A 13,347-nucleotide genomic window follows, 5' to 3' on the forward strand; every position below is an offset into this window, starting at 1 on the left:
CGATCCGCATGGTTTACGGGCTATTGTGCGCATCCGTAGGGATTAGTCCTACTTCCAAAGGGGGTGGGGACACCCTACGTCACCACAAAAAAAAAAAAAAATACCTCGATGCTCCCAAGTATTTTTCTAGGCATAGAGGTTGCAAGAATGTTGGGTCTAAATCAATGCTAATCCTATGGATTTAATCTAAACCTAGGGTTGTGACAATTGAGTCATTCTCCGCTAAATCATGGAAAGAAAAAAAAATCCGAAGAAATTTTTTTCCATCAGAAACATTTTTCTTGCAATCCAAACAGGGCCTAAAGGGAAAATCAACCAAGCAAGAGAATAAAAAAGGGGTGTCAAGTTTGAATTATTTTTAAATCACTAGTAGGTGTTCTTCCTGTCCAGCATTTTCACTTGCATGCTTCTTATGATGTCGTATTCCCATGACTTACAGTAAAAATGTCATCCAACTCTTCTGTAGATTCACTTCACTATTTTTATTTAAAACTTAAATCTGTGTTGGGTTTTAACTTAGTTAATCTGCAGAGATTCAAACACTTAAAATATGGTAAAAAGTGACCATGATCATCAACCAGTCTTGTCCATTTCTACTGGAGCCACCATGATCAAATGGTACTAGACCCTTGGTCATGGGTGATTAAAATTATATTATTTTGGGTTAGTTGAAAGTCATTCAGCCAAGCATAAAATTCAGAGAATCAAGGAATTTATTGTGAAATCATCAGTCTTTAAAATGTCTTTTGTGAAGTGTTTCTCCCACTGTATGAGACTGATTGCTAATTATGCCCTTAAACATAGCTTGAACTAATAAGTAAAAGCTTAGATGGTAACCCAACAAAAGGGCTTGCCTCTTATGTACAGGGTGCAAGGAAGGGTAAGGATTAAACGATAGGTGCAGAAACTCGTGCTGTAAAAAGCATTGCAGAATACATGCTAGCAAGTGCAAATGTCAGAAGGAAAAAGGTATAGAAGTAACTGATTTTGCCTCAAATCTCTTTCTTTTCTTCTTTTCCTGTATCCAGTTTATGTGAATCACGCAGAGGTTTCTTCGCAACTGCAATACAAAATGAGCAAACTGCAAGTAATAGCAAATGTAAGATGGTATATAATACAGAATGCATTAGTGAATCTTGAGCATGGCACTTTGAAACAACGATGCCTTTCAGTCCCGGAGAGGCATAAAGACAGACGGATAGGTGCTTCAGGGCCTCTTTGGATGCCACCAAAATTAGTGCATTATTTGCAAATAAAATTATCTTACGCTATACAGCTGTGAGGCCAGCCATGCTATACTGCTCAGAATGTTGGGCCACCAAGAAGCAACATGTGCATAAGATGAGTGTAGCAGAGATGCGAATGCTTAGATGGATGTGTGGCCACACAATGTTAGATAGAATTAAAAATGAAGACATCGTAAAAAGGTGGGGGTGGCACCAATTGAGAAGAAGATGAGAGATCACCGCTTCAGATGGTTTGGGCATATCCAACTTAGGCCTTTGGCTGCTCCAGTAAGTAGAAGTGACTCGTGCCAAGTTGATGGAGTCAAAAGAGGTAGGGGCAGACCGAAAACAACTTGGGTAGAAACAATGAGGAAAGACTAGATGGTTGGGAACATAATAGAGAACACGGCCTTGGATAGGAGAGAATGGAAGAAAATGATCCATATAGACGAACCCAACTAGTGTCAGGATTAGACTTAGTCAATTTGAGCAGGGTATCTTTCACCTTCTTCATAAAATTTTTCTAAAGGATTCATTAGCCGACCCGAACTAGTTTGGGACAAAGGCTTGAGTTGAGTCGAGCAATTTTATTTACAGATGGGACATTAAGTCCTCTTTGGAAGCCAATAACCATTGTGACCATTTTTTATAAATAACCATATTTAAATTGAAAACCATCTGCATATCAGATTATATCCATTATTAATAAATAACCATATTTAAATTGAAAACCATCTGCATATAAGATTATAAGCAAATAATTTTTAGATTTGAGATTATCATTTAAAAATAATAATTTTTTGAGGTAAGAGATAAGTAGGAACAAAGGTTCTGGAGCATGGAGGTCAATATGCCAATTAAGAAGTTTTGAAAAGGGTTAGGTTTGGGTTAGGAAATGGGGAAGGGATTAGGTTTTGGATGGACTTGTGGCTAGGAGGGAGTCCTCTGTGCCATGCTTTTCTGGATCTTTTAAATCTGATTAGAGTCAAGGATAGGGTGAGGGTGTCAGATTGCTTGGGGGAGTTGTTCATAGAAATCTCTAGTCTGGGTCATCTAGTTTTATGTTGATGCATTCCCTTGAAGGAGTTTATCCATCAATCACAGAGACATGGACCTCTTTGGATAACTATCTTGAAGGAGTTTATCTGTCAGTGGAAAATAGTGGGACTGTCATGGTTCGTTCGCTCTTCTCCATTATTATGGAGGAGGAGGTGAAGTGCGCGGTCTGGAGGAGAATGTGGAAATCGGCCATTCCCTTCAGAATTCTTTTCTTTGTCTGCACTGTGATTCTTGAAAAGGATAACCCTGAATATTCAGCAAAAAGGATCCAGGCTAGTAAACAGCCGCATTTATGCAAACAACGTGAAGAAATGGCAAGACACAAGTCATTTCATTGTCCAATGGTCGCTGAAGTGAGGAGATCGTTGTTGCATGGTTCTAGGTGTCTTGGGAAGGATTTATTTTAAAGAGGGTGGAAATCCATTGCATCAGATCGGGTGGCTTTCTTGTGTGAACGCAACCCAAGAGGGGGGTGAATTGGATTCAAGGTTATAAATTTCGTTTCGTTTCGTCCGAAATGGGACGAAACATTTCGTTTTCAGAAACGAAACGAAATCCTCAAAATTTCGTTTCGTTTCGTCCGAAATTGGCTATAACGGTTAGTTTGACTGGTTTTGCATAAATTGCATCAATGCCCCTGTAACGGCTCTTTTGGGTTTTTGACTATTTTAGCCTCCAAATGTGATCGTTTATAGCTGACCTACCTTCTTCTCCTCCACCTTCACATAAGTGATTCTCTTTCTCTTTTCTACTTTCACTTACACTATCTATTCTAATAAATTTCCTACAAGTCTACACTCTTCTTCAACTCAATCCAAGTCCATTTTGGAGCAAAGGGAAGGCCTACCTTCAACTTACAACTACAAGAACTATTTCCTAAGGCTTGCAAATTCCACTACAAATTTCAAGTGAAGGCTTACAAGTTACACTACAAATTTCAAGTGAGGGAAGGCTAATATTATCTTAATTCTCTTCAAATCAAGTTCAACCTCAAGGTTCTCTTTATTTCTTTCCATTTCCTTTCTTTTATTTCTTACTTCATTTGTCCCCTTCTACTTCATTTTTTTGTAATTTGTTTCAATTTCTTTTCTTCTAATTCATTTTCCCCCTTCTTCTACTTCATTTCAGAATGAGTGGGTCGGGCTCGGGACCTTCTGCAGGAGCATCCTCTATTGGTTCGGCACCCGCTAGATCGGATGACCCGGCATGAGCGTACGGTACATTGGTTCCGGGTCAAAAAAAATAAAGTAACTTACACATTCTATGACAAAGTCATATCAGGTAGAGGTATAACCCGCTTGAAAGAACATTTAGCGGCTGTTCCTGGTGAAGTAGCATCATACAAAAAAGTGACTGAAGATGTAAAATATCGAATGAAGCAACTTTTAGATGCAAAGAGAAAAGAAAGGGCTAGGATGAGCCAATCCAGAGCAGAGGTTGGAGGTTTTTATGGCACACCAGACGAAGAAGAAGAGCAGAATGAAGAAGACATTGGTACACCATTGCCTCAACGAAGGGGTAAGGAAGTTCTTGTAGAACCGAGTGGTACAAAAAGGAAGAAGAAGGGAATCACAGGAGGGATCAGGAATTTCTTTGCACCACGAACAACCCCTGGAGCCCAGCCAAGCATTAAAAGTGCTTTGGCTAACAAAGAAACAGTGGATAGAGCAGACATGGCGGTTGGCATGCTTTGCTACGATGCCAATCTCCCTTTCAACGTTGCCAATTCACCTTTCTGGCAACCTATGTTTGATGCTGTAAATGCCATGGGTTCGGGTTATAAGGCACCTACTTATCATGCTTTAAGGGGTTCCATTTTGAAGAATATAGTGGATGAGGTAAACAACTACTTGGAGGAGATTAAGATGTCATGGAGATACACTGGCTGTAGCATTATGGCAGATGGATGGACAGACACCAAACAACGTTCCCTAATCAACTTTTTGGTGTACTGCCTTAAAGGAGTCATATTCCTCAAATCTGTTGATGCATCTGGCATAGTGAAGAATGCCGATGAATTGTACAATATCTTTGAAAAGATTGTCGGAGAGGTGAATCCGGAATATGTGGTGCAATTTGTAACTGACAGTGAGCCAAGTTACAAAGCTGCTGGGAAAAGACTAGAAGCCGCGTTTGGTACATTCTTCTGGACTCCGTGCGCAGCCCATTGCTTAGATCTCATCTTGGAGCATCTGTGCAAACCGACTGTATTTCCTCACATAGCAACCACAATTGAGAGGGCTCGGACGATTACAAAGTTCATCTACAACCATGGAAGCCTCTTGAATTTGATGAGGAAGAAGTTCACAGGTGGGAAGGAGTTGTGCCGTCCTGCTGCAACCAGATTTGCTACAAATTTCATTAGCATACAAAGTCTGGTGTTGAATCGGAAAGCACTTCAGCAGATGTTTGTGTCTGATGAGTATAGTACTAGTAGGCTTGTCCAACACCCACTGAGTGAATGGGTAGTTAGTACTGTGTTGGATAAATCTTTTTGGGACCAATGCAAGTACATTCTAAACATCAGCGAGCCTTTAGTGAGAGTGTTGCGTTTGGTAGATCGGCAGGACAAACCGGCGATGGGTTACCTATATGAGGCTATGGATAGGGCCAAAGAGAACATCAAGGAGAGGTTGAAGAGAAAATCATATTACATGCCCATCTGAAGGATCATCGACCAAAGATGGGATAGGCAACTCCACAGTCCCCTCCATGCAGCAGGATATTTCCTTAACCCTGCTCTCTTTTTCACTCCTACCTTCTCTAGGCACAGTGAAGTAACCAGAGGCTTGTTGGCATGCATCACTCGACTGGTACCTGATGAAGCTACACAAGACCTCATCACCAATCAGATTGAGGATTATCGAGAGGCTAAGGGTATGTTTGGAATGAAGATTGCAATCCGCAACCGAACGAAGTTGGGACCAGGTATATTTGAATTGTTTGTTTAATTAAGTATAATTCATTTTAACTTTCGGTTTCTCAACAAATAATGCTTTACTATTTGTTACTTTACAGTTGCATTGTGGAATCAATTCGGAGGTGACGTGGAAGAATTACAGACCTTTGCGATCAGAATCCTCAGTCAAACCTGCAGTGCGACTGGGTATGAAAGGAATTGGAGCACCTTCGAACACATTCACTCTGCAAAGAGAAATAGGTTGGAGCACTAGAGATTGGATGACTTGGTGTTTGTCCATTACAATCTTAAGTTTCGACAAAGGTATACAACGTAATATAATGTTTTCAACTCTCACCTCATCACTTTAAGCTTTTAAGTTTATCCTTTGATATTAAACTTAATATTTTCCTTTTCAGGGACTTGTTGAGGAAATCATCTACCACTAGTGACCCTTTGAGCATAGACCATCTGGATGTCATGATGGATTGGGTTGCAGAAAAAGAAGATGTCATATTCACGCCGGAAGACATTGGGTGGGAAAATCTTGAAGCACCTACTGCTGTGGTTGGGGCCGGGGACGACAACGACGACTTTCTCATGCCTCTTGAAGAAGATGTCCCTACTGGTAGTCCAAGTGGTTATGACGGCGGCGACGACGACGACGAAGAAGACATTAAGTATGATCATCCGGGTTATGATGACTGAGAGTTGTTGCTACTAGCTATTGTCTATGTTTCACTTTCATGTATCTCTTTCTTTTTATGTTTTTCTATGTATCAGACTATTAGTTGAACTTGTGCAAGATTTTATGTGTTTAAGTAATGAATATGTCTTTTGGGACACATATTTTGGTCTATTTATTAGTTTTTCATCTTTTTCTATTGATTTTTTTTTTTTTGGATTTTTCTCTTTTTTTTTTTTAGTGACCGAAAAGTTTCGACCGAAATGCACCAAAATGACCGAAATCCCACCGAAATTTCCTTTCGGTGGCCAAAACGAAATGGCGACCGAAACGGAATTTACAACTATGATTGGGTTAATAAAAAAATTTGCCCTTGTTTGCACTTCATGGAAACAACATGGCCACATCAAATGGTAACCTTTGACTACCAAACTAAACATTTACAGACACACAAGAAAAATATTCAAAATGACTTATTATGAAAAAAATAAGAAAAAATGAAAATGGTCAAATTTAAGAATGACATGAAAGCAAATTACTAAGGTCAGAGGATGCTTACCATAGATTGAAATGACAACATTTGGAAGGGAAAACATGGGGACAATGAGCAAGGCCCAAACAATAATTTTCACAATCCATCCACCATGGTGCCATGAATCTCGTTTGTCACTCTAGTCCTTAAACACCAATCATTATGAGGGCCAATATAGTGAACAACAAGAAATTTCCTAAACTCACACGAAGAACTGCAGCAATCTGAAACCACTCTTTCGAGGGAGTATGAGAGAAAGCATTTATCCTTGAGAAAGCATTTATCCCTGAAAAGTCAAAAGATCAAATTCTAGTCACTTCTCATACATAAACCTAATGAGAAAAATATCTTTTACAGCAAGTGGATTACCTCATATAAGGTCTGTTGGGAGGTGAAACTATTCAAGCAAGACTGTGTTCAGAGCCCCTCCAACATTAAAAAATATTTAAAGAAAAATATTGCTATTTTTTTTTTCTATCTTTTGGATAGATAACTTAGTCAATATATTGTTTGAGCTAGTAATAAAACCATGGATAATACATCAAATTTATATTTCAGAATCAGAAGACAACAACACGCCTTCCACTCCATAAATGCATAAAATAAACTCTTAAAGATTACATGGAAGCCTGCTTTACAATACCCAGATCAACTAATAACTCCGGGTTCCAACACATTCTATGATATAATTTGCACTATATCCTGCTGCTTTATATACACTTAAGTTCCAACACATTCAAAGAATTCAGGAGCTGCTCCGTTGGGCTTCAAATAGAGCACAACTGTGAGGTTGGATTTCATAAGTTGCTAATCCTTCTGTCTGTTGAACGGGATCGCCATCCATCAAGAAAAATCCTGGGAATGGAAGAGCTGTGTCCACCAGACGAAGCCATTCGATTCCTTCTGAAAGTTGAGGTAGAATAACACTCTCTGAGAACTCGCTAGCATTGAAGGCAATAAACAAGTCACCCCTATCAGAACTTGGCTGCTCCTCGTCTTTCTCAGTCTTCAATGTCATGGCTAGGAATTTGCATGATGGGTCTTCCCAATTTGGTTGAGACTGGTCATTTCCATGCCAATCTATATTTTCTTCCTTCAAGAAATTCCTTTTCTGTAGAAGATCACTTCTCCTCATTCTAAGTGAACCTAGAAATGCAATAAATTTTGTTGTTTGAACTCCAAAACCAGTTCTTAAACTATTCCAATCAAAATACCTCCGGTTGTTGTAACATGGTAAACCGCCTGTAGATTCGCCACATTCATCCCCCATGTTAAGAACAGGAACACCAAGGGAAATGTATAAAATAAAAAGAAAGTTGCGTATCTGTTTAACTCGTTTTTCAAGGACGGCATTGTTGTTAGTAGGACCTTCTTCGCCACAGTTCCAACTTAATTGGGAAGAGAGATCACTGCTACTGAAGCTGACTAAGTCAACAAGGGAAAGACCAAAGTTACTCGCGGTAAAATTAAATGAAAATGCAGGGCCCCTACTGTCAGAGAAGACATCCCCACTCCCACAGAGTCGTGTAGCAAGACTACTGAGACCACCTTCACCCCTCAGAAAGTTTCTTACATCGTAACAAAATCTCGTATTCATTTCTGCCCACCTTTTCCAGTGAGGAAAATTGATCTCCTTGAATGACATTTCAAGTGGAGACCAACAGTCTGCAATGATTTTGGTCTTAGAAAGTACTGGGTCAAATGCAATAGCCTCAACTAAAGGCGGGCGGGATAAACACTCGCCACCTACCCCTCGAGTCAGATATGAAGCGCCCACGAAACAAAATCCATCAATATGAAAATTTGTCACCCAATGTCGAAGACTGTCCACAATCAACTGTTGGACAATGGGATTATTGCAGTTCAAAGCATTACCGGCTCCTGAGCCCACATCGCTATCAACAATATAATAGGACGAATTATCAATTCCTCGGAATGATATTGTTTGACAGGAATTATCTCCCCCTTCAGCAGTATGGTTGAAAACAACCTCCAACAAAACCTCTATGCCATTGGAATGCAATACTTTAGTCATCTCCTTCATGGAATTTATAGCTGACATGCCATCATGTCTAGATCCATATATGGTCATTGGTGAAAAGAAATGATAAGGGAAATAGGGACCTTTTTGCTCATCAAAAGGGAAAATTGGTTCTAATAATATTGCATTCACACCAAGACTTTTAAAATGACTTAACTTCTTAATAATACCAAGAAAGGTCCCAGCAACATCGTTAGGCAGCTGACTAGACTTGTCCCCAGTAAAACGCCTCACATTTAATCGATAAACCACCAATTTCTCCAAAGGTAATCTAGGATGAATGTCACCTTCCCAATCAAAAGTGGGCTCCTTACATAAGACCCCGAGACACTTAACCAGAGATACAGATTTGCCTTGATCAGGAAAGAAAGCTCCAAGAACCTTTGCATATGGGTCCAAAAGTACATGTCGCATGTGAAATCTACCTCCCCTGTCCCAAAGAATATCCCCCTTACAACGGAACCCGTAGCTCACATATTGCTCACCACTTTCCATTGAGACATGCCAAATATCACCCGTCCGGTTAACATATGGATCTAAGTCAATCTCCAAAGAGGGCTCAGCTGTCTTCTCATGATACAAGCACAAGACAACACTTTCTGCGTTCCTTGAAAAGAGAGAGAAGTTCACTGAACCATCATTTGGAAAGGAAATGCCCAAGGGTGCAGGATTTCCCCGACCAATACCCACAGGCACGCAAAATTTTGTTTGCCTATGGCTCCTTATCCCCGAGTCACTGGAATTAGCATCAAATGAAGAGTGCAGAAGAAATGACAAGTAGAATGGAGCTTGATTGGAATCAAATTCCAACTCTAATACATATGTACCTAAGGATTTCTGAATGAATGGTGTCTGTATGGAATCGGGTATGGTTCCTGATGTAAATTGGCCCTCGTTTGGAGCCAAACTTTGAGAGTCTAGAACCTTCAAATGTGAAGAATGGAATTTGAGAATGCCCCAACTTAGCACCAAGTTATGCTCACTACTAAACTGTGACAATGATGAAGCTTCAATATATACAGCATATTTCATATTTTTCCTCCCAACCACTACCTTAACCTGCCCACCAATATCTGTTCTGAATACATAAGTAGAAGCATTTTCTAGTTCTTCAATTCCAGCATCCAAATCCAAAGATGGCACAATTTGATTAACAGAACTTTGCGATGCGAAGACAGTCAGAGCAAAACTTCCCTGAGAAGGACTGATTTTATTTTGTGTACTTCCCAAAACTCTCTTACTTCTCAACACAGGCATATTCTTTATGCTATGGGTACCTCTCTTTCTATCACAGTGATGGCCACCCATTGCCAACTCTGCTAATTTGATCATGTTACTGCTTAGATTGTGGGTTTGTATTGTAAGCGGCATTGGAAGAGTTGCCCTGGGCGTTCGGGAAGAAAACACTAGCAGGATAGGAGAAGATTGCCTACCGACTTTGCTGTTTTCTCTGTCGGAGATAAGGAAAATCAGTAAACAAAATGAGGGACCTTTGACAACAAGAAAAATGCAAATATGAAGCCTGTTTAGCAACTAATTGATGTTTCTGTCAAATTATTCCCATTAAAAAGCTAAAGGCCAGGATACGATCGAACATAAACATTAGCTGCTTCTTAAACATTGCGTGATTTAGTGGTGGATAGTACAAGGCTGCAAGCGAAAAAGAATTTAGTATGAGCAAATCCAGCCTGAAATTTTCAACATTCTGAAACACCTATAAATTGAAAGGCAAACTTTAAAGTTAAATTTTATCGAAAGGTTCTTTTCATAGATGCTAACTAAAAAGAAGCAGATGATTTATATGGGAGGTTAGTGGCCACAGGTCACAGTCCATTGCATAAAGTTTGAAGCTGAACACAGTCTAAAGTTTCGTTGGTTGAAAAAAAAATTCCAATAAGGCAGACTACCGGTGGATTTAACAATCACTAGAAAGACAACTAGGCATTATCTAAATTACCAATACTTTATTATATTGACTATCTGAATGTCTTCGTAATTGCATGCTTTTTTTTTCGAATGATGATGTCCTCAATGCTGCAGATTTTAACAATCGCAGGGCTTAGTATTGGAAATCTAATAATTTCATAATATTAAGTTGATCACAATTTTAATAATCTAGCCCTCCCCAGACCCAGCAATGGTGGGATCCTCGTGCACTGGACCGCCCTTTTTTATAAGTTGATCACAATTTTGACTTGAAGTGTGGGACAGTAGGCTACCAATATAGATAATTCAGAAAGAATTGTTTGATAAAATTTCAAAATGTAAGCAAAATACTCAATTTCCATTCTACATGTATTTTTGTGTTAATAATCGGACTTATATTCTTGCCAAAACTGATTTGTTTTAGCGAAAATGAGTCGGTTTCTACCCATCCGCTACGAGACATGCATCCACAAGTTTCATTTGGGAAATTCTGCACTTATATTTTCATTGTTTTCAGCCTCTTTAGGCTGTTTCTGCCAAAAATAACATTATGAATCATTCATGATTAGCATGGGAAAGATTTTCTATGTGCATGAATGCTCATATTTTCCACTCTCTATGAACAGCAAGCATTATCAAGTTTAAAATAACTCCAAATTACTTGAAAATCAAATAAAATAATCACTTAAAAGTGGCAGAAAAAACGGATTAGAGCATGGATCAGTAAATCATTGCCTTCATCAACAACCTATTTCAAACATTTAAATTCCAAGATATGTTTTTTAGATGATTGATCATTAGTAACACTTAATTATTTCTTCACTGTTTGTAATGTTCTTTCCAATAATTTTATTTTTCAATGTTCTGGACCCCGAAAAAAAAACCCAAGAGTTTCTGCAAGAAAAGGAGAAGCCCAAATCTTTGCACAAAAAAAAAAACCCTAGGTGTTTTGAATATTTAATGAATGAAAGAGAAGCTTGCACAAATTGAGAATAAGAGTACTCTGGTTACAAACCCTATTAGGGTTTGAAGCACACATTTATAAATCGTATCTCTATTGAGGGGCTTTTCATTTAAAAAAAAAAGAGAAGCAGAGATATCGAAGACAGACAGAGAGAGAGAGAGAGAGAGAGAGACAGTACCTGTGCTTCGGCAGAGAGGCTGAGAGAGGGCGATGACTCGGTCGTAACTCGTGAGGGAGTGAGTGGGGAATGGGGTGGCGACAGTGGGTGGCTTCCCTTCTCTGTCTTTGAGTTTGATAAAAAGAACGAAGGAAGAAAGAAACCCCAAGTGACTAAGTTAATAAGTTAGGGCTAAGGGTGTCAATTTTGGCTCGGGCTCGGAAGCTCGCTCGAGCTCGGCTCGAAAAAAGCTCGGGTCGAGCTCGGCTCGAATCCTTAACGAGCCGAGCCTGGCCTAAGTTAGGCCAGGCTCGGCTCGGCTCGTTAAGAATTTAATATATTTAAATATATATATTATATATTAATATACACCCTAAAAGGGTTGTCTAGGGAGTGAAAGAGGGAGGTAAAATATGTCACTTCTTTTTTGGAACCCCATTTGTTACTTGGACTACCCCCTAGTGTAAAAAGAGTAGTAAAAAAACACTAGATAGGGCTGTCCAGGGAAAATGAGGGGTGTAAAATTAATATGATTCGAGCTCGATAAGGCTCGCGAGCCTGGCCGAGCCGAGCCTGGTTCGAGCCCGAGCCTGGCTTTTAAGCTTAACGAGCCGAGCCGAGCGGCTCGTTTACACCCCTAGTTAGGGCATAATAAAAGGCATAAAGAAATAAAAAAAAATTAAAAACCAAAAAAAGGCATGGTACCCGCGGGTTGACCCGACCCAACCCATGTTTTTGTGGGTTGGGTGGCCCGCAGGTCAATTTTGGCCGGTCACTAAAACTCGGACCCGTGCCCGCAAATTTGCGGGTGGGTCGGGTCGACCCGCGGGCACGGGTCGGTTTTGCCAGGTCTAGGCCCTTTACAGGTTGTGAAACACTTTTGTAAATGGAGTGTATGGCCCACACCGTAGGATGATCCAAACCGTCCATTTGATGGGCCACAATGTAAATAGGTTGTGCCCCAAAAATCATTTACATAGGATGATTCCAACCCTCTGATCTATAGAGGTTTCCATAATATGTAGTTTCTATATAGATCGGAGAGCTAGGATCATCCTATGGAAATGATTTTTTGTGACCCAACCTATTTACGTTGTGGCCAATCAAATGGACGGTTTGGATCATCCTAAGGTGTGGGCCGTATTGTACATTTGGAAAAATACTGGACTATATGGGTTTGCACCATACAAAATCTAGTGATGATAAGTATTGGGTGGGGCCTACCTTGTTCGAAGATACGAGCATATTAAATGTTTGACCCCACCCACTGTTCATGTTGGAGAGAGTACGGGCTGTATGCCTGTTCATTTAGGCCCTGTTCGTTTGAGATTATGCCAACCTATTGTGATTCCAAAACCAATTCTTGGACTCAACATTAAACGTTAATGTTGAGTCCAATAATTGGTTTTGGTCTCAAAATCGGTTGGCACAATCTTAAACGAACAGGGCCTTAAGATTATGACAATATTGTGAATGCCAAACAGATTATTGGACTCAAAATTACATTTAAATTTGAGTCCAATAATTGGTTTACTAGTCACAATAGATTGTCATAATCTAAAAACGAACAGGCAGTTGAGCATGAGTTCCATCTGTGGCTGGGCTGTTAGAAGATCCGTAACACTTCCGTGTTTTCCTAGACGTGGCTTGGAGTTCCATCTGTGGCTGGGCTTAGGACTGGGCGAAGAATCAGTTTTGGACTACAATCGCTTCTCAAAATCCAAAACAAACAGAGCCTCAGTATTAGTCCATACATTTTTAGGCCTAGTAGATGAATGGTTTGGATTAAAAATCAATTGTAAAAATTCAAAATGAACAGGGCCAAATTTAGATGTTATTCGTCACTGAGCAAGAACAA

General features: G+C 39.7%; 1 protein-coding gene across 3 annotated transcripts; it reads right to left on the minus strand.

Moving 5' to 3' along the window:
• Window positions 1-695: 695 nt before the first annotated feature.
• On the minus strand, window positions 696-11,656 carry DBE1 (debranching enzyme 1). 3 transcript variants are annotated; one of them, XM_077361601.1, is made up of 4 exons: window positions 11,511-11,653; window positions 6,771-9,892; window positions 6,429-6,687; window positions 696-1,081 (listed from the first exon to the last, which is right to left on the minus strand). In XM_077361601.1, the coding sequence occupies exon 2, from the start codon at window positions 9,811-9,813 to the stop codon at window positions 7,147-7,149; it is 2,667 nt and encodes an 888-aa protein (XP_077217716.1). In that variant the 5' UTR covers window positions 9,814-9,892; window positions 11,511-11,653; the 3' UTR covers window positions 696-1,081; window positions 6,429-6,687; window positions 6,771-7,146. The 3 variants fall into 3 exon arrangements, 2 of the variants coding, with proteins under 2 accessions (XP_077217716.1, XP_077217717.1); XM_077361602.1 differs by having other exon boundaries at window positions 696-1,060; window positions 11,511-11,643; XR_013236752.1 differs by lacking the exon at window positions 6,771-9,892 and having other exon boundaries at window positions 696-1,060; window positions 11,511-11,656.
• Window positions 11,657-13,347: the final 1,691 nt, after the last annotated feature.

Source organism: Tasmannia lanceolata, unplaced genomic scaffold (assembly GCF_043159265.1).
Source record: "Tasmannia lanceolata isolate RefF3 unplaced genomic scaffold, GAP_Taslan_0.1 ptg000019l, whole genome shotgun sequence".
Taxonomy (NCBI): Eukaryota; Viridiplantae; Streptophyta; class Magnoliopsida; order Canellales; family Winteraceae; genus Tasmannia; species Tasmannia lanceolata.

Coding starts and splice junctions, on each gene's coding strand:
- DBE1 (XM_077361601.1), bottom strand. CDS start 9,813: ATGCCGCTTACAATACAAACCCACAATCTAAGCAGTAACATGATCAAA.